Source organism: Pan troglodytes, chromosome 18 (genome assembly GCF_028858775.2).
Source record: "Pan troglodytes isolate AG18354 chromosome 18, NHGRI_mPanTro3-v2.0_pri, whole genome shotgun sequence".
NCBI lineage: Eukaryota > Metazoa > Chordata > Mammalia > Primates > Hominidae > Pan > Pan troglodytes.
The window spans coordinates 87,980,306-88,001,390 of NC_072416.2; the positions used below are offsets into that span (position 1 = coordinate 87,980,306).

Below are 21,085 nucleotides of genomic sequence, written 5' to 3' on the forward strand. Positions count from 1 at the left end.
ACTATTGGTGCTGCGTGACCGTGTCCATCTCTGCCCCCGAGGAGATGAGAGCCTCCCACGTTTATAACCAGCCTGCTCCAAGGACTGTCATCCCTGCTCAGCACGCTGGGTGGGAACCACGCTGCCCTCTCCTAAGCTCAAACTCCATGTTTTCTTTAAAAACTCGGCACCAGGGACAAAGTTCCTCAGAGGAAATAACTGGAAATACGTGCACCCTGGATCCTCAGGGGCTGCTCCCAGATTCTGACTTAATTTATCTGGAAAGGGGCCAGGAATCTATAGTTTCAAAAGCTTCTCAGTTGATTCTAATGTGAAGCCTGAAGTTGAAAACCATCATTTATTTATTTTTTTGAGGTGGAGTCTCGCTCTGTTGCCCAGGCTGGAGTGCAGTGGTGCAGTCTCGGCTCACTGCAACCTTTGCCTCCCTGGTTCAAGCGATTCTCCTGCCTCAGTCTCCCAAGTAGCTGGGATTACAGGCGTGCACCACCACGCCTGGCTAATTTTTGTATTTTTAGTAGAGACCAGGTTTCACCATGTTGGCCAGGCTGGTCTCGATCTCTTGACCTCATGATCTGCCCGCCTCGGCCTCCCAAATGTTAAGATTACAGGCATGAGCCACCGCGCCCAGCCTGAAAACCACTATTTTATACACGAGACGTTCATTAAAATCCTATAAAAGGACAACACTGGTTTGCAGTGCCATTTCACCTTTACTTTTGACATTCAGGGTTTCCAACGCTCATCTTTAAATTCCTTTGTCTGGGCCGGGTGCCAGTGGCTGACGCCTGTAATCCCAGCACTTTGGGAGGCCAAGGCGGGTGGATCACTTGAGGTCAGGAGTTCGAAAACAGCCTGGCCAACATGGTGAAACCCTATCTCTACTAAAAAACATACAAAACAATTAGCCGGGTATGGTGGCACGTGCCTGTAATCCCAGCCACTTGGGAAGCTAAGGCAGGAGAACTGCCTGAACCCGGGAGATGGAGGTTGCAGTGGGCTGAGATCGCACCACTGCACTCCAGCCTGGGCGACAGAGCAAGACTCCATCTCAAAAAAAAAAAAATTCCTTTGTCTGAACAATGTAAGGAACATTTACTAGATGAGAAGAATAAGAATTCTTCTTTCCAGGGAAAGATACTTATTATGAATACTGATCTTTTAATTCATCTATCCTATAAATGCCAACATCTATTTCATTACAATTACAGACTTGTAGTTGTCTTCATACAACTTCACTTTACACTCAGGGAACACAAGGAAAGGCAGCACTCAGCAGTCAGGCTGCTAAGCAGACAGCAGAGGTGGCCATGACAGCCAGCCTGACTCAGGAGCTGCCCCATGACAGCCAGCCTGACCCAGGAGCTGCCCCTGAGATGGGCACAAAGCGGCAGCAGACCTCGGCCTTCCGGTCCGAAAGCTGCATAAACCTGAAACGTATGGCAGAATGGAAAAATAGGAAATGAGTGAACCTACCTTTTTAATAAGGCCTGGAGATAAGCAGCTGCACAAAGTATCTCGTGACTGGGAAGAAAACTTGCAGAGAGAGTAAGAAATTGCTGCTGTACAAAATCTGAAAACAGAAATTATAACATATAAATGTAATCCACACAAAATAAGGGATGAAGGAAAAAGTTACTTTGAATTTCACAAAACTGAATTTAGTGCATTCTGAACTGGATGGCCTGAGCATTGGTCCTTGGTTTTTTGGTTCGTTTCTTGTGAAACAGTCTTGCTCTGCCGCCCAGGCTGGAGTGCAGTGGCACCACCTGGGCTCACTGCGATCTCTGCCTCCTGGGTTCAAGCGATTCTCCTGCCTCAGCCTCCCAGGTAGCTGGGATTACAGGCATCTCCTACCATGCCCAGCTGATTCTGTTGTAGTTGTTGTTAGTGCTTTTTTTTTTGAGAGGGAGTCTTGCTCTGTTGCCAAGCCAGAGTAGAGTGGTGCGATTTCGGCTCACTGCACCCTCCGCCTCCCAGGTTCAAGCAATTCTCCTGCCTCAGCCTCCCGAGTAGCTGGGACTACAGGTGCCAGCCTCCATGCCCAGCTAATTTTTTGTATTTTTAGTAGAGATGGGGTTTCACCGTGTTAGCCAGGATGGTCTCGATCTCCTGACTTCGTGCTCCGCCCACCTCAGCCTCCCAAAATGCTGGGCTTACAGGCATGAGTCACTGCAACCAGTCGAGTTTTTAATTTTTTTAGTAGAGACGGGGTTTCACCATGTTGGACAGGCTGGTCTCGAACTGCTGACCTCAAGTGATCTGCCCACCTCAGCCACTCAAAGTGCTGGGATTACAGCGTTAGCCACCGTGCCTGGCCCAGCCCTCGGTTTACTTTTTGTTTGATACAGGGCCTTACTCTGATGCCCAGGCTGGAGTGCAGTTGCACAATCACAGCTCAGGGGATCACTTAAACCCAGAAGTTCAAGACCAGCTTGGGCAACACAGTGAGACCCCATCTCTCACTAGCTGGGTGTGTGGGTGTGCACCTGTGGTCTCAGCTACTGGGAGCCTGAGGTGGGAAGATCACTTCAGCCTGGGGGACACAGCGAGACCTGTGTCATTTACTCAACATACATACCTACAGCAACACCCATGTGAAAAATTCTCACTTGTAACCAAGGAAGCTCAGAATGAGATTCCATGAGGCAATGGAGATGTCAAAGCACTGTCATGGTGTTCTTACAGTTCTAATACTTCTGTTTTACTAATACATATTTGAGCTGGGCGTGGAGGCTCACGCCTGTAATCCTAACTGAAGTGGGCAGATCACTTGAGGTCAGGAGTTCAAGACCAGCCTGGCCAACATGGCAAAACCCCATCTCTACTAAAAATACATAAATTAGCTGGGCATGGTGGTGCACACCTGTAGTCTCAGCTACTCAGGAAGCTAAGGCACAAGAACTGCTTGAACCCGGGAGGCGGAGGTTGCAGTGAGCCAAGATCACACTACTGCACTCCAGCCTGGACGATAGAGTGAGACTCTGTCTCAAAACAAAAAACAAAAAACAAAAAACAAAAAAAAAAAACAAAACACACACCAAATATATATTTCATTCTCCCTTTCTTATGCAAAAAGTAGCACCTGAGACCGAGTTCAGTATTTTGCTTTCTTCACTTGGATATATATCCTGAGGCATCTCTGTGTTTCTAAGAGGGGATGGCCCTGTCTCCCCCAAGCCACCTGGATGCCTCCCTCCTCACCAGCTCCCAACTTCTCCATCGGCTGTGTGCCTCTCATGCCAACACCCAGTACTCAGTGTTTGGGGCCTGGGGTGAGTGGGGACTGTCTGGTTTGGCCAAGCGCCTAGGAGGGACTCTGTATCCCCGGAGTACCGAGTGCCTGCTCCCCGAGGCCCATGTCTGAGGTGTGGGATCGCACAGCTGCCATCTGACTCTCTCTCCTTGTTCCACGTACATTTCTTGCGCCTCTTCTAAGTTCTCTGTTATTCAGACCCTGTCATAATGTCAGATCTCCCCTTTCCCGCACAGGGTCTCCGGCACCGCAACAGGGCTCTGTCCCGACCTGGGCTACCTCTGCCCAAGAGACCAGAAGCTACAAGCCAAGCCCCAGCCAGCAACTCCCACCAGAGTCTCCCAGCCCTCTGTCCTGGCTTCCGCCTCTGAGTGGCAGCTGCAGGGATTCTGTCCTGGCTTCTGCCTGTGCGTGGCAGCTGCAGGGAGCCCTTGAGGCCCTGAGCAGACCATTCTTAACCACAGGGTCCTTCCTCACCTCAGCACATGGCCCCATCTGCTGAGCCCTAGAGAAACAGCCCGAGGTGTACACACTGGGAAGCTACTCACCATGGGGTGCCGAAGAACCTGACCAGAGGGAGCTGGTCCAACCAAGGGCCAGACAAGGGCCCAAGACAAAACAAAGCAGCTCTCACCAGGACATCAAAGAATGCTTAACGATATAGACAGTTACTATCTACTATTAATTTCAGCAGTTTAGTATAATATGATCTCATTTTTATGAACAAAGAAAGAAACGCACGCATATTATAAACAAATGACAGATAAAATTCTGGAAGGATATATACCAAAATGCTAAAAAGTAGTTATCTTTGGGTGGTATGTCTGCATGTCTGTCTCTTCTAATTTTATCAAACGAGCATATGTCACTTTTCGAGAGAGAGGAGAGAAGACGCGACTGTGGAAGAAGAGCTCACTTCAGGCAGAAGAACAAGGAATCCCTCGTCCTACAGGTCAGGAGGCTGTCGAAGAGCGCAGGGACAGGAAGGCCAGCATCAGGTGCAGGAGGACCCACATCCACCTCTGGGAGCGCAGACCTGGACTCACCCAGGTGCACGGCCAGGGCAGCCAACCCCAGCACATGTGGGGCACTCAGGCTCGGGCCCTGCAACGAGAACGAGGGTGGCAGAGCAGACTGCCCTCTTCCAAGCTGGAATTTTCCAGGGCACTGAAGACGAGCTGGGAAGTAGCAGCCTGGCCCTCAGAGTGGGCCCCCAAGGGTGGCCCCCATGAAGGAGAGCCTCACCTGGTGACGGAGCAGCTGGCAGAGCCGGGTGAGCACTGCGGGGAGCACACGTCCACACATGGTCCTCACAAAGAGGGCAGCCCAGGGACCCTGCCTGCAGAGACAGCCGTGAAACCATCAGTACTAGCCATTCAGTCCTGCACATCCCTCCAACAGCTAATCCAACCACCAGCGGCCGAAGAAAGAGCCAAGCTGTTCCCCAAAACAATGGTCTTTCTGGAAGACAACCCATCTTCTGCAGTGCTTCCCGACTTCTGCTGCGTCCTATTTGATGAAACTCAGCATCGCCGCGTGCTCCCGCGGAGACGAGCTCATGAGTCCCTGGTCTGCAGACTTGGCCCAGCAAGAGGTGGCACCCAGAGGAGCCCCACCACTCAGGGAGCTGCCCGCGCCTTCACCTCTCCGGGGGAGCGACACTGGAGGCAGCCATCAGGTTCTGACAGAAAGACGTCAGCAGGAGGTCCACAGCCTGCAGAGACACAGTTCTCATGAGCGTGGTGTCCTGGGGACGGGAGCAGCAGGAAGGAAGCCAGCCAGCGCTCCCGCCACAGACATCGCAATTCTGCTTTGCAAACAGACCTCCAAAACAGGCTTGTTTGGAGGACACGTTACAATGCAAACTGGTGCCCAGGGCCCCCATTCCCCAATCTTGGGAACAGCAGCCCTCAAGTAATCGCCAATCACAAAATTCTACAGCAGCAGGCGGGACTGGCAAACCTTGTGTGTAAGGGGCCAGAAAAATATTTTAGGTTCTGGGGCCAGAAACAGCCTCTGTCGCATATTCTAAAGAGGCGGTCGAGCCCAACCTGGTCAACATGATGAAACCCTGTCTTTACTAAAAATACAAAGATTAGCTGGGCGTAGTGGTGTGCACCTGTAATCCCAGCTACCCAGGAAGCTGAGGCAAGAGAACTGCTTGAGCCCAGGAGGCAGAGGCTGCAGTGAGCCAAGATCGTCCACTCCAGCCTGGGCAACAGAGAAGACTCAGTCAAAAAAAAAAAAAAAAAAAAAAAAAAAGAGGCCAAGCGCCGTGGCTTATGCCTATAATCCCAACACTTTGGGAGGCTGAGGCAGACAAATCACTTGACCTCAGGACTTCTAGACCAGTCGAGGCAACACAGAGAAACCCCATCTGTACAAAAAATGCAGAAATTAGCCGGGTGTGGTGATGCACGCCTGTAGTCCCAGCTACTCAGGAGGCTGACACAAGAGGATCACTTGAGCCCAGGATGTCAAAGCTGTAGTGAGCCATGATTGTACCACTGCACTCCAGCCTGGGCAACAAAGCAAGACCCTGTCTCCAAAATTAAATAAATAAATAAAATGTAAAAGGAGCTCTTCATACACAAACAGACTGTGGCGGCTGACCCTGGTACACTGCTGCCCGGCCCTGGAACATCTGATATGACACTAACTGAGCAAGTCAAACAGAAATTGATAGAAGGCTCCATGCGTCTAATGCCTCTGCCTAATGGAAAATGGTGAAGACCCCCTGCTTTGTTCTGAGCCCCTACACCTACCATGTGTTCCCGTGGCTCCAGTCTCGGCGTGTTGATGCTGAGCTGAATCTTTGATATCTCAACGCTGCTGTCATCCTCATTGTGGCCCAGGACAGCCCTCAGTCTTTCAGAAATCACTGCCACCTGTGCTGATATAACTGCGAAGGAAGAAACTAGTTAGGGATGACAAGAACCCCAAAAGGAGGGACGCAGCTGCGGCCTAGAGAGCTCCGCCTCCCGTCAAGTACGATTCCATGGATCCTGCTGACTGCACACATCCCCCAGCCAGGTGCTGAACACCAGTGTTTGTTCGCCCCGCAGGATTTGCAGCCTTGTGGTGCAGCATGTGTCATGGCAAATGGGGCCAGACGCCATCCACTACCTTTTCCTGATTGGCTGAGAGGGGGACATGTTCATTCACCAACATGAACCTCCCCATCTGAAATCCCATGGCAGCCCTCCAGACACCACATCTGTCTAAGCGCATGCCAGAGGTTCCATGTTGGCCCAGGGTAATGGGCCACACACAGACCAACTACATCATTTAAAGGTGAAAACCGCTTTGCTTTTAGAAACAGGACTCACCTGACATGTATCAACCTCTTGCTTAAGCACTGGAACTTTTCCCCATGTACCACATTCTGCACAAGCCATCACTGAATCACCGGAAGGCTGCACTCAGGAACTGGCACACTTGGTCTGACTGAAGACCGCCAAGGCGCTGCAGCCCCAGCTAGCGCTAACCAAGTTGTGTTAACATTGCCTCCATGCGGAGCTTACAGTGAGCTGAGATCACGCCACTGCACTCCAGCCTGGGTGACAGAGCGAGACTCCGTCTCAAAAAAAAAAAAAAAAAAATCACCTCCATGTAGGCCACGCACGGTGGCTCACACTGAAATCCCAGCACTTTGGGAGGCCAAGACAGGTGGATCACCTGAGGTCAGGAGTTCAAAACCAGCCTGGCCAACATGGTGAAACCCCATCTCTACTAAAAAATACAAAAAATTAGCTAGACATGGAGGCAGTCACCTGTAATCCTAGCAACTTGGGAGGCTGAGGCGGAAGAATCGCTTGAACCCAGGAGGCGGAGGTTGCAGTAAGCCGAGATGGCGCCACTGTACTCCAGCCTGGGGGACAGAGTGAGACTCTGTCTCAAAAAAAAAAGAAAAAACAAACTGCATGTTCTCAATCCACAGATGAACATTTCTTACTCTGGATTTTACAGAAAACCGTCACATGGAAGCAGGATCACAGGGCAGAGACCCTGTGTGTCTGATGTGACATCGACTCCGGCAGGCAGGATGAGCGGGAAAACAGGCATCCTAGTCACGCGTTTTCTTCTCTATCATCATTCGTCCTACTCAGATGCAACTAGCCGAATATTCACCTTCTGCCAAGGGTCTGTGACAGCTTGAGTAGGACTAGCCTTCCACCTTGTCTCAAAAAAGGTTCCACACCCGCCAGCCCGGGGTCAATCTTTACCACCAACTACTGGACTACTAGGAAGACACACCAGCCTGATGTCGCTATGGGGAAAATGGCCCAGCCACAGAGCTCCAACCACAGGCTGCACACGAGACACAGCATGAGCTCCCATCCATCCTCACCATCACGCTGGCTGGGGTCTGTCATGGAGGCTCTCAGCTCTCCCAGTGCAGCTCTGAGCTGTCCCAGGGGCTCCTCAGCAGAGCTGGGTTCTGCCCTCACTCCCAGGGCTGCATCTGTGAGAAGAAGGAAGAGACCAGATGGAAAGACACTCAACAGGACTCTTCACTGCAAAAACAGAAACTTCACACAGTCAAATACAGAGCTGTGAACTTCCAAGCTGCTGTGTGTGGCAGACGGAGGGACTGGGAGTCTCTGAGGAGGTAAATGAGGTGTTTTCCCTGATGCTGGATGCCACATCGAAAATTACAATTATAAACAAGTTTCATAAAAAATTACATTTATAAACAAGTTTAAGAAAAAAAGCGGTTCTGTGTGCACCATCAATACCACTCCACCACTGTGAGAAGCATACACACGGAAGAAAACAAGGAGGATCGAGGGCTGGCGAGGGTGGGGACAGGATCACGGATAGGTGACCATTTAGTCCCCTGGTTCCTCAAACTTTTTTTTTTTTTTTTTTTTTTTTTGAGATGGACTCTTGCTCTGTCACCAGGCTGGAGAGCAGTGGTGCGATCTCGGCTCACTGTAACCTCCGCCTCCCGGGTTCAAATCATCCTGCCTCAGCCTCCCGAGTAGCTGGGACTACAGGCACGCACCACCACATCCAGCTAATTTTTTGTATTTTTAGTAGAGACGGGATTTCACCACGTTGGCCAAGATGGTCTCGATCTCCTGACCTCATGATTTGCCCGCCTTGGCCTCTCAAAGTGCTGGGATTACGGGCATGAGCCACTGCGCCCGGCCACCACTTTCAATATAAAAAGGAAGATACGCTGCATATGTTTTTAAAGTAAAAAACCTTCAAGTTCTGGGGTTGCTGGAGAAGACACAAGCATGAAAATGCACTGCTATGCACAGCCACAGCCAAAATGAAACCAGAAATCACAGGCTCTAGAAATCATAGGCTCTAGGAGTCTGCGCATAAGCCTCATCAGACAAATGATTAGAAACCATTCTGGAAGCCACCAAAAGCTAAGAACAAGTGGACCCCAGGGGAAGGAGGATCCTGGGGGAAGGAGGACACCTCTCAAGAGAAGCAAACGCCTCACACCGCAGGGTACACAGCCCTGAGGCCCCTGTGGCATCCCCAGCACAACTGAGAGGTCATGCTCTCAGGGCGGGTCGGCCGGGCATGGGGGCTCCCGCCTGTAATCCCAGCACTGTGGGAGGCCGAGGCGGGTGGATCACGAGGTCAGGAGATTGAGACCATTCTGGCTAACATGGTGAAACCCCGTCTCTACCAAAAATACAAAAAATTAGCCGGGTGTGGTGGCGGGCGCCTGTAGTCCCAGCCACTCGGGAGGCTGAGGCAGGAGAATGGCGTGAACCTGGGAGGCGGAGCTTACAGTGAGCTGAGATTGCACCACTGCACTCCAGCCTGGGCAACAGAGCGAGACTCTGTCTCAAAAAAAAAAAAAAAAAAAAAAAAAAAAAAACTCAACGAGCCTCCCTGGCCCTGTAGGTGGAAGGGGATCTAGAAGAGCACACAAGGGGCTGGGTACGGTTGCTCACGCCTGTAATCCCAGCACTTTGAAAGGCCGACGCAGGCGGATCAGTTGAGGTCAGGAGTTCGAGACCAGCTTGTCCAACATGGCGAAACCCCATCTCTACTAAAAATACAAAAACTAGCAAGGCGTAGTAGTGCGTGCCTATAATCCCAGCTATTACAGAGGCTGAGGCAGGAGAACTGCTTGAACCCAGGGGGCAGAGGTTTCAGCGAGCCAAAATTGCACCACTGCAGTCCAGAGCCACAGAGCGAGACTCTGTCTCAAAAAAAAAAAAAAAAAAAAAAAAAAAACCCACAGGGAAGCAGCAGCCTCAGATCTACGTCTTCAGCTCAGAGCGGCTCCCACAGGGAGATGCTGGCTTCCACTGGAGATAAAGCCACACACTGCAAGAAAAACCAGCCTCATGATGGCATCTCCCACTGCTGCCTGAGTGCAGCCTTTCACGGATTCCCAATGAGGGCGTAGATCTGACCGACAGCTGCACCACTGCTCCCCAGAGGCCAAAAGAACCTGACTTCTACTCCTACCTGCACTGTGCAACAGAAAAGTGCTGCATGACACTCCCTACGGCAGGCTCGAGCCAGCGCTGTGGGCCCCAAGGTGGCTGCTGAGAGAGCACCCGAGTCTGAAGCCTGTACAAACACCTCAGTGCAGCCCACAGGAAGATGACGAGTGACAAAGTGGGGCTGTGCACTGCACACACTCCTTTCCGGAAGGTGCTAAGTGATTCTTCAGGACCCCCAGATAAGAGTCTGTGCCACAGCTGGCACTGGGCGTCAGCATGGTGGGCGGACCCTGTACCCACAGCACCGGCTTGAGCTGGCACAGCCACCCCCGAGCTCACTCGGGTGGTGTAGCACAACAGACACTCAAGGTTAGGAAAATGGAAAAGCACAAGTCCCAGAGGGGACAAGCGGCCCAGGAACTTACCTTCTGGCTTTTCTTCAGCAGCGGAGCAGGCCTGACAGTAGGTGGAGTACAGAGATGGGGGGATTTTATCTGCTCTGGATCACAGGAAAACAATACAATTAAGTCAGCTATGGCTTAAATTAATTCAAGATTACAATCCCCAAATCTATTATAAAATAACATATTAAATTTAAGTAAATTATACTGTGTACAGTATGAGCCTGTTTTTACAAAAAAAGATTAAAAAATATATATAGATTTAAAAAGCACTGTTTCAAAATATATCATATTAATCATATATTAATATCTAAGGAGCTAGACCACAAAATACCACCAGTGATTATCCCTGGGCAGTAAAATTATAAATTATTTCTATTTCTCTCATACAATTTTTGGTAATTTCCAAATTCAAAACACGAATCTTTGTTTTTTTCTTTCTTTTTTTTTTTTTTTTTTTTTGAGACAGAGTCTCCCACTATCATCCACACTGGAGTGCAGTGGTGCGATCTCGGCTCACTACAACCTCTGCCTCCCAGGTTCAAGCAATTCTCCTGCCTCACCCTCCCGAGTAGGAGGGATTACAGGCGCCTGCCACCAGGCCCAGCTAATTTTTTGTATTTTTAGTAGAGACGGAGTTTCACCATGTTCACCAGGCTGGCCTCGAACTCGTGACCTTGTGATTGACCTGCCTCAGCCTCCCAAAGTGCTGGGATTACAGGCGTGAGCCACCACGCCCAGCAAAACATGAATCTTTGTTAATTTTAATGAATAATACTAAGAAAAATGTTTAGTTCGTGTCATTAAAAATATGCAAAATTGGGCCAGGCGCGGTGGATCCCGCCTGTAATCCCAGCACTTTGGGAGGCCGAGGCAGGCAGATCAGGAGGTCAGGAGATTGAGACCATCCTGGCTAACACAGTGAAACCCTGTGTCTACTAAAAATACAAAAACAAAATTAGCCGGGCGTGGTGGCGGGCGCCTGCAGTCTCAGCTACTTGGTAGGCTGAGGTGGGAGAATGGCATGAACCCAGAAGGCGGAGCTTGCAGTGAGCCGAGATTGCGCCACTGCACTCCAGACTGGCTGACAAAGCGAGACTCCGACTCAAAAAATAAATTAAAAAATAAAAATAAAAGGTATTAGTTCATGCTAAAAATCCTTAGCAAATTAGTAAGAGGGAACTTTCTTAACATGATAAAGGGTAAGCCAGGTACAGTGGCTCATATTTGTAATCCCAGCACTTTGGGAAGTTGAAGCAGGAGGATTATTTGAGGCCAAGAGAGAGAGAAGCCTGGGCAACACAGCGAAAATCCGTGTCCTCAAAGCATTTACAAAATGGCTGGGTGTGGTGGAGCGCGCCTCTAGACCCAGCTACTTGGGAGGCAGAGGGGGAAGGATTGTTGAAACCCAGGAGGTCAAGGCTGGCCAGGTGTGGTGGATCGCGCCTCTAGACCCTGTTACTTGGGAGGCGGAGGGGGAAGGATTGTTGAAGCCCAGGAGATCAAGGCTGGCTGGGTGTGGTGGAGCACGCCTCTAGACCCAGCTACTTGGGAGGCGGAGGGGGAAGGACTGTTGAAGCCCAGGAGGTCAAGGCTGTAGTAAGCCATGACTGCACCGCTGCATTCCAGCCTGGGTGACAGAGTGGGACCCTGTCTCAAAACAAATGAAAGTAAGGATCCCAGAGAATAAACTTATTTTAAGATTTAAAAAATGATTTTTGCAGAGCATGGTGGCTCACGCTTGCAATCCCAGCACTTTGGGAGGCCGAGGTGGGTGGATCACAAGATCAGGAGTTTGAGACCAGTCTGGCCAACATAGTGAAACCCTGTCTCTACTAAAAATACAAAAATACAAAAAAAGAAAAAAAAAGGCTCTTTGTGTTTATCTTCTTACAGGTCCCAGAACTTCATAAATTTTGCTGGAATATAGGACTTATACTTTCCTATTTCTTCCAAAGTTGGTTGATACCAACCAACTTTCTTACTAGAAGCCTGCAATGTAAGTGATCCAAGGATACCTTATTATTCTAAACAATAACTTCCAGGTCTACTCTCAAGTTCTGCAGCATGAGGCTTTCCCAGAGCTCCTTCATTTTCCTTCAGTTCTCCTCTCTGCACAATCATTAGGTACTGAAACATTTTCTTTCACTGAAGAATGATGCAGCCGGGTGCGGTAGCTCACGCCTATAATCCCAGCACTTTGGGAGGCCGAGGTGGGCAGATCGCTTGAGCCCAGGAGTTCAAGACCAGCCTGACTAACATGGTGAAACCCCATCTCTACTAAAAATACAAAAATTAGCCGGGCGTGGTGGTGCGCGCCTGTAATCCCAGCTACTCAGGAGGCTGAGGCAGGAGAATTCCTTGAACCCAGGAGGTGGAGGGTGCAGTGAGCCAAGATCGCACCACTGCACTCCAGCCTGGGCAACAGAGTGAGACTTCATCTCAAAAAAAAAAAAAAAATGGCCAGGAGCGGTGGCTCACATCTGTAATCCCAGCACTCTGGGAGGATGAGGTGGGTAGATCATCTTCTGAGCTCAGGAGTTTGAGAACCACCTGGCCAATATGGCAAAACCCTGTCTGTACTAAAAATACAAAAATTAGCAGGGCGTGGTGGTGCATACCTATAATCCCAGCTACTCAGGAGGCTGAGGCAGGAGAATTGCTCCAACCCAGGAGGCAGAGCTTGCAGTGAGCCAAGATTGTGCAATTGCACTCCAGCCTGGGCGACAGAGCGAGACTCCATAAAAAAAAAAAAAAAAAAAAAAAAAAAAAAAAAAATTAGCCAGAATTAGCCAGGCACAGGATTGTAATCCCAGCTACTCAGGAGGCTGAAGCAAGAGAATCGCTTGAACCTAAGATGTGGAGGTTGCAGTGAGCCAAGATCTCACCTCTGTACTCCAAGCCTGGGTGACAGAGTGAGACTCCAACTAAAAAAAAAAAAAAAAAGTAACCAACCAATTTTGGAGCCAATATTTTACCAATAAAACACATCAGTGGTCAAACAAATTTCTCTACAGAAGATCCACAATTCTTCGCATTGTCAGAAGAAACCTGGAAGTACAGTCATCCCCTTCTAGCCATTGCTGCATACCTCTTCAGAGACTCTATAAACGCCACACGGGAGTCAGGGACTTTGGGGAGCTGTGGGAAGAGAAGAGACCTGAGAGAGGCTGACAAGGAAAGTCCTTGCTTTCTACACAACTGGTCACAAACTCATGGAGACGCATACTGACCACTCGAGGTGTGAGCAGGGCAGGGAGGAAGTGGGACACGTAGTAAGGCCTCCTGAATATGCTGCAACACAGAGAAGCAGACAGTGCGTCAGTCAGAGCAGCGAGAAGGCAATTCGCACAGACGGTGACCGGTGTTTCAGAGAGTGGACTGCAAGGGCTTACTCCAAAGCCACGATGCATTATGAAGTCTTCTGGTGCACAGTTCCGGGACAAGGCATGTGTAGGGCAGGCCGTGCTAGCCCAGCCCTGAGTCCGTGGGAATCAGGACCACATTCGGCCTGCTCCCTGGGCTTGAACGTGGAGCCTGGATCAAACTGAGGCCACGAGGACCATGTAAGGTCCATTTGGGGCAATTTCCTTGGAGCTAAATTTCAAAACCCTGCGAGCTGCAATCAGCTCATCCACATGTGTAACCACCAGAATTCAAGATGTTTTGGGATCACACCAAATTCAATAAAGCTGTGCTATTCAGCTCTCTGTTACTGACTCCATATTGGTCACAAAGAAGGCATTGATAAAAAAAAAACATCATGGCCCCACTGTCTTCCCTCCCAGTGCAAGCTCCTCAATCAGCAGTTCCTGTTGGCTGCTTCAGCACGGGAGGGGCATCACCTGCTTTTACAGAGGAAAAAATGTTTCACAGCAAATGCACAGCTCTTGACCTCACCCCGTATCCCTTAACGGCAGGATCCTCGATTTACAGCCCTGACTCCTGTCTCTCTCTGAATAGACAGTGGCCAACCTGCCCCATGCGGCTCTGGGCAGAAATGGGACACACTCCAAAGAGCCCCAGACGCTGACAGGCATCAGAGTGGAGTCTGCACACCCTGCAGGCATCAGAGCGCAGTCTGCAGACACTGCAGCTGCTAGCGGCCTTTTGGGCAGCCCAGCCTACCTGGCCTCCATGACGGTGACTGGGATTTTCCCCGTATGCTCAAACACCATGATGGCCTTTTCAACATCCTGAAGAGCTTGGCTGTGGGGCTGGTTCCCATACAGGGAGGAAAGGAAAAAGAACAGAGGACTTTAAAGAAAAGACTGAGCAGTGAAGGCCACACTCAACCTGTGCTTCCTTGCTGAAAGGCTCTGTACACATTAAAGGTAAAGGCCCACATGGTGTGCGCACAGCAGGGGCCCTGGAGCACTCCACAATGTCCCAAAATACCAGCACGACAGGGGAGGATGACACTGCCACCTCCACACACACAAGGTTCTGACCCGGTGATGTGCGGCTGTCCTCGAGAGCTCAGCTCTGCTGAGAGCCTGCCGTGAGCCTCTTTCCTGCCTCTAGGAAAGACTTGAAAGTAAAGATTTCTAGGTGGGAAGGAGTAGAGACTTAATTTTTGAGATTAAAAAAAATTACGAGGGTTAGGTGCCATGGCTCATGTCTATAAACCCAGTGCTTTGAGAGGCTAAGCGGGGCAGACTGCTTAAGCCCAAGGAGTTCAAGGCCGGCCTGGGCAACATGATGACATCTCATCTCTAAAAAAATACAAAAACATTAGCCAGGTGTAGAGGCATGAGCCAGTGGTCCCAGCTACTCAGGACGTGGAGGTGGAAGGATTGCCTGTGCCCAGGAAATCAAGGCTCCAGTGAGCCATCATCGTGCTACCCTACTGCAGCCTGGGCAACAGGGGAAGTCCCTGCATCAAAAAAAAACATTCTGAGGCCAGGCGCGGCGGCTCACATCTGTAATCCCAGCATTTTGGGAGGCCAAGGCGGAAGGATCACTTGAGCCCAGGAGTTTAAGACCAGTCTGGGCCACACAGGGAGACCCTACGTCTACAAAAAATTTTAGAAACCAGCCAGGCATGGTGGCGCACGCTTGTACTCCCAGTTACTCGGGAGGTCAAGGTGAGATCGTTTCAACCCAGGAGTTTGAGGCTGCACTGAGCTGTGATCACGGCACTATACTTCAGCCTGGTGAACAGAACAAGATCCTACCTCAAAAAAAAAAAAAAAGTAATTTATAAACAGGAATAAATTATAAATGGAAAATTGTATTAAATATTTTCACCTAACGCTTTAATGTCACCTATAAGTGTTCTTCAGTAACTCGTAACTTTAAAATAAAAAGGTCTTAAAAAGTAAAGAATGGAGGGCCAGGCGCAGTGGCTCACGCCTGTAATCTCAGCACTTTGGGAGACCGAGGCAGACAGATCACGAGGTCAGGAGACCGAGACCATCCTGGCTAACACGGTGAAACCCCATCTCTACTAAAAACACACAAAATTAGCCTGGCGTGGTGGCGGGTGCCTGTAGTCCCAGCTACTCGGGAGGCTGAGGCAGGAGAATGGCATGAACCCGGAAGGCGGAGCTTGCAGTGAGCTGAGACTGCGCCACTGCACTCCAGCCTGGGCAACAGAACGAGACTCCATTCCAAAAAAAGAAAAAAAAAAAGAATAGGCCGGGCGCAGTGGCTCATGCCTGTAATCCCAGGACTTTGGGAGGCCAAGGCGGGCAGATCACGAGGTCAGGAGATTGAGACCATCCTGGCTAACATGGTGAAACCCCATCTCTACTAAAAAAATACAAAAAAATTAGCTGGGTGTGGTGGCAGTTGCCTGTAGTCTGAGCTACTGGAGAGGCTGAGGCAGGAGAATGGTGTGAACCCGGGAGGCGGAGCTTGCAGTGAGCTGAGATCGCACCACTGCACTCCAGCCAGGGCGACAGAGCGAGACTCCGTCTCAACAACAACAACAAAAAAAGTAAAAAGTAAAGAATGTTTTCATTAGGCCGGCCGTGGTGGCTCACGCCTGTAATCCCAGCACTTTGGGAGGCTGAGACGGGTGGATCACGAGGTCAGGAGATCGAGACCATACTGGCTAACGTGGTGAAACCCCATCTCTACTAAAAATATACAAAAAATTAGCCAGGCGTGGTGGCAGGCGTCTGTAGGCCCACTATAGGCTACTCGGGAGGCTGAGGCAGGAGAATGGCGTGAACCCAGGAGGCGGAGCTTGCAGTGAGCCGAGACTGCGCCACTGCACTCCAGCCTGGGCCACAGAGCGAGACTCCATCTCAAAAAAAAAAAGAATGTTTTCATTAGTGACCCACACATATCACATGACCATCTGACATTTGGCTGCTATAAAAACAGTTAACACTTGGCCAGGCGCGGTGGCTCACACCTATAATCCCAGCACTTTGGGAGGCCAAGGCGGGCGGATCACGAGGCCAAGAGATCGAGATCATCCTGGCTAACACGGTGAAACCTCGTCTCTACTAAAAAAAATTAAAAAATTAGCCGGGTGTGGTGGCGGGCGCCTGTAATCTCAGCACTTTGAGAGGCCAAGGCGGGTGGATCACAAGGTCAGGAGATTGAGACCATTCTGGCTAACATGGCGAAACCCTGACTCTATTAAAAATACAAAAAAATTAGCCGGGCGTGGTGGCGGCTCCTGTAGTCCCAACTACTCTGGAGGCTGAGGTAGGAGAATGGCGTGAACCCAGGAGGCAGAGGTTGCAGTGAGCCGAGATTGCGCCACTGCACTCCAGCCTGGTGACAGACCAAGACTGCATCTCCAAAAAAAAAAAAAAAGTTAACACTTTTCTGTGATTCAGAGAAAAACATGACGAACCACCTCTCCATTCAACCCCACAGGAACCAAGATCTCCCAAAAGGACAAATGTCCTGCAGCCTGAGGCACTTCGCTCCACCACACAGTAACCCTTTCCCTGCCAATGCTGGGGACACACAAGGTGGGACACGGCAACACAGAGGCCCGCAGAGCCTCGCCCCCAGCTGCGCCCGAGGCAAGACCAGACATGAGACTGGGAAGGCTGAAAAACTCAACTCAAGAGTCAAAAGAAACTGGACCTTTGCATGGTGGGCGTGACTGGCTGAGACCCTGCAGGGCTCAAGCAACATTACCTCAGTAATGTCCCCAGCTGATGACAAATCCTCGTAGAGTCCCATGTTTTCTATAGAAACCTTCAGGGAAGAGACAGAATGAGCACAAGAAAACAAAGCAGTTTCTGCTGGGACAGGTGTGAGGAGTGGGCATGGAGGGACAGCTTGCCTTGAGGTCGGCCAGCCGTGTCTTGGCCAATGAGATGTAGTCTGTGAGGAGGGAGCGGTACTTGCTGGGAACCAGGGGTGGGTGGAGAATGTGCACCTGAGGATAGATAGCAGAGTGCAGCACCGTTAGTCTGGGAACTGCCTGGGACTCCAGGGAGGCCACAATTCACTTCCAACATCCACAGTGCTGAGTAGAGAAACACAGCCCTTTACAGACTTATGAGTATGCAAAGCAAACCATTAGTAAAATTAAAACACAAGCCGGGCGCAGTGGCTTACACCTGTAATCCCAGCACTTTTGGAGGCTGAGGCGAGCAAATCACGAGGTCAGGAGATGGAGACCATCCCGGCTAACATGGTGAAACCCTGTCTCTACTAAAAATACAAAAAAATTAGCGGGGCGTAGTGGCGGGCACCAGTAGTCCCAGCTACTCGGGAGACTGAGGCAGGAGAATGGCGGGAACCCAGGAGGCGGAGCTTGCAGTGAGCCGAGATCACGCCACTGCACTCCAGCCTGGGTGACACAGTGAGACTCCATTTCCAAAAAAAAAAAAAAAAAAAAAAACACAATAGAAGGTTGCTTCCCCAGGTGAAAAATCAAGAAACCCTAATGTAGTTGGTCCTGCAAGTCCAGGGCGGCTCACTGGGGGAACCAGGGATGTGCAATCCTAGCAGCAGCAGCAGGAACCAGCCCCGGCCCGCCTGCAGCTCCATGCCTTTGGCTTCCTGGTCAAAGGGGACAGAGGGGACATAGCGTGTTTTTTTCTTTTGAGAGGGAGTTTTGCTCTTATTGCCCAGGCTGGAGTGCAATGGTGCAGTCTCGGCTCACTGCAACCTCCACCTCCCGGGTTCAAGCAATTCTCCTGCCTCAGCCTCCTGAGTAGCTAGGACTACAGGCATGAGCTACCACGCCAGGCTAATTTTGTATTTTCAGTAGACAGGGGGTTTCTCCACATTGGTCAGGCTGGTCTCGAACTCCTGACCTCAAGTGATCTGCCCTCCTCAGCCTCCAAAAGTGCTGGGTTACAGGTGTGAGCCACCACGCCTGGCCAATTTTCTTAAAAGATGAGGGTCAGGCTGGGCACAGTGGCTCACGCCTGTAATCCCAGAACTTTGGGAGGCCAAGGCGGAAGGATCACTTGAGCTCAGTTCAAGGCCAGCCTGGGCAACACAGCAAGACCCCATCTGTACTAAAAAAAAGAAAAAAAGAAAAAACAGCCAGGTTTGCTGGCATGCACCTGTAGTCCCAACTACTCAGGAGGCTGAGGTGGGAGAACTGCTTGACCTGGGAGGTCTAGGCTACAGTGAGCTATGATGGCAACACTGCACTCTAGCCTAGGCAACAGAGTGAGACTGTCTCAAAAAAAACCCCCAAAAAACAAAAAAACAAAAAAAACCCCCACGTGAAATTAAAAAAAAAAAAAAAAAAAAAGCAAACATGAGATCCTAAAACCCTCACTGGAGTACAACCCGCTCTTCCTGCGTAACTGGGTGCTGAGAACATCTCTCCACGTCACCACTCAGACCTGCTCACTGTTTTGAGGGAGACTGAACAGTGACATAATGTATCTACCCACCTCCTTGGCCTAGATGAGAAAAGGGTTTCTTAGCAGTTGCCTTGACTGGCACACACGCACTCACTGTGTGTCCATGTGGACACCTCCAGTTGCAATGTTTGTGTTGTTTCACCATAAACGGCTTGGGGAAGGGGAAGGGGAAGGGCCTGGCTGAGAGGCTCAGAGCAGATCTGCAGGAGGCTCTTGGGGAGGCCAAGGCAGTCCTCAGACGCAGCAGGTGAGCGAAGCACCAGAAATCATGGATGTGGCAGCCAGCTTCTCACCTGCAGGTACCGGGGAGACTCAAAAGGCACGAGGTCTGACAAGAACGTAAACAGGAAGACCAGGGCCTTCTTGCTGCAGCCATGGTAGCCTCGCGTGCTCCCAAAGGAGGCCTGTGTGGAGAGAAGAGCGTGAAGCCCAGGACAGCCAGGTGCGGCTGCACCACCTAGACAGTGTCCTGTGTGAAGAGTGTGAAGCCCACCTAGGCAGTGTCCGGGCGGCTGCTCTAGTCGGCCTCCTAAACAAAAAGGAAAAAAGAGAAACACCAAAAAGTCATTGTGGTTCATACATTTACAGATGTCACGACTGCGCTTTGACTGAAGAGACGATCTAAAAGTTATTCAAAGAAAAACAGTTAAAAATCATTAGCTATAACAAACACTAACTATGGGATCCTTTTGGGATCCTTAGGGGTACAATTTGCTAAATGCCCTAAGAAGTGTTTGTGCACAGCAAACAAATTGATTTTGTGGGATGAAGCCACTTCTGAACACACTTTAACTTCTAACCTCATCCACCAGTGGACAGATCACTGCAAGAGAGGTGGGTAAGGAACACAGGCCAAGGAGGGCCACCCCTCAGACAATGAAGCTACAAGACCCTAGCAGAGCAAGCCAGGAACATGAGCAAACCCTCCCAGGAACGAAGGGGGCTGCAGCAAAGTCCTGGGGGCTGCAGTGAGTCAGGGAAGGAAGGAGATTTTACATGGGCATGGCCCTGAACGCGTCATAGTGAACCTGCAGACAGAATGTGGGCCTCTGTGAACACTGAACCGCTTACCTGCAAAACCAGACGAGCTCCTGCCGCCCTAGCCCCACGTGAGACCACAGGACATCCTGGTGAAACCTCAGCAAGTTACCATCTATCAGGAAACCTGAACTCCAACGTGAACTGAAGGCTCACCTTGGTCTTTCTGAAAGCGTGCAAAATTGTGTGTTTTTTTTGTTTTTTGTTTTTTTTGGAGACAGAGTCTCGCTCTGTCGCCCAGGCTGGAGTGCAGTGGTGCCATCTTGGCTCACTGCAACGTCCGCCCCCCCAGGTTTGAACAATTCTCCTGCCTCCCTAGTAGCTGAGATTACAGGCATTTGCTACCACTCCTAGCTATTTTTTTTTTTTTTTTTTTTTTTGAGAGAGAGAGTCTCACTCTGTCACCCAGGCTGGAGTGCAATGGTGCAATCAGGGCTCACCGCAACCTCTGCCTCCCGGGTTCAAGTGATTCTCCCACCTCTGCCTCCCAAGTAGCTGGGACTACAAGCACGCGCCACCAAGCCCGGTTTTTTTTCCTTTTTTCTGAGACAAAGCCTCACTCTGTCACCCAGGCTGGAGCGCAGTGGCGTAATCTCGGCTTACCGTAACCTCTGCCTCCCAGGTTCAAACGATTCTCCTGCCTCAGCCTCCTGAGTAGCTGGGATTACAGGTGTGCACCACCATGCCTGGCTAATTTTGTGTTTTTACTAGAGACAGGGTTTCATCGTGTTGGCCAGGCTACTCTTGAACTCCTGACCTCAGGTGATACCTTGGCCTCCCAAAGTGCTGGGATTACAGACATGAGCCACCACGTCTGACCTAGCTAATTTTTGTCTTTTTAGTAGAGATGAGGTTTTGCCATGTTGGCCAGGCTGGTCTCAAACTCCTGACCTCAAGCGATCCACCCACCTCGGCCTTCCAAAGTGCTGGGATTACAGGCATGAACTATCACGCCTGACCATGTGTAGATTCTTTTGAATGTTATCATCATGCAGACAGACCCAAAAAGCCATTAGATAAAAAGCGGAAAATGCTGATAACGCTTGTCAAATGTCTCTGAGAGGGACAGAGTCACGGAAAAACAAAGCTCAGAGACATGAACTGTCTGTGCCAAATACCAGGAAAGCAGCTCAATACTTGCCAGTTAAAAATTTAAATAAAACCTGA

The 21,085-nt window shown here is 50.3% G+C and overlaps 1 protein-coding gene across 29 annotated transcripts in view; it reads right to left on the reverse strand.

Annotated features, from left to right (window-relative positions):
* The window catches only part of FANCA (FA complementation group A), an 83,919-nt gene that overhangs the window by 29,690 nt on the left and 33,144 nt on the right, over positions 1–21,085 (reverse strand). For 24 of the 29 annotated variants that reach the window (XR_010152486.1, XR_010152490.1, XR_010152485.1 and 21 more), the window contains 13 exons: positions 19,174–19,284; positions 17,335–17,430; positions 17,187–17,246; positions 14,208–14,296; positions 13,313–13,373; positions 13,171–13,220; positions 10,104–10,177; positions 7,605–7,718; positions 6,019–6,155; positions 4,897–4,967; positions 4,499–4,592; positions 4,170–4,357; positions 1,474–1,570 (listed from right to left, as the gene is read on the reverse strand). Coding sequence is in view for 12 of the 29 variants with exons in the window: in XM_016930417.4 (XP_016785906.3) it covers positions 1,474–1,570; positions 4,170–4,357; positions 4,499–4,592; positions 4,897–4,967; positions 6,019–6,155; positions 7,605–7,718; positions 10,104–10,177; positions 13,171–13,220; positions 13,313–13,373; positions 14,208–14,296; positions 17,187–17,246; positions 17,335–17,430; positions 19,174–19,284 (1,242 nt within the window). In the remaining 17 variants the exon portion in view is untranslated. Of the gene's footprint in view, positions 1–1,473; positions 1,571–4,040; positions 4,358–4,498; positions 4,593–4,896; positions 4,968–6,018; positions 6,156–7,604; positions 7,719–10,103; positions 10,178–13,170; positions 13,221–13,312; positions 13,374–14,207; positions 14,297–17,186; positions 17,247–17,334; positions 17,431–19,173; positions 19,285–19,373; positions 19,410–21,085 lie in introns of those variants that run through there. The other 5 variants (XM_016930419.4, XM_063797526.1, XR_010152498.1 and 2 more) reach the window with 4 other exon arrangements.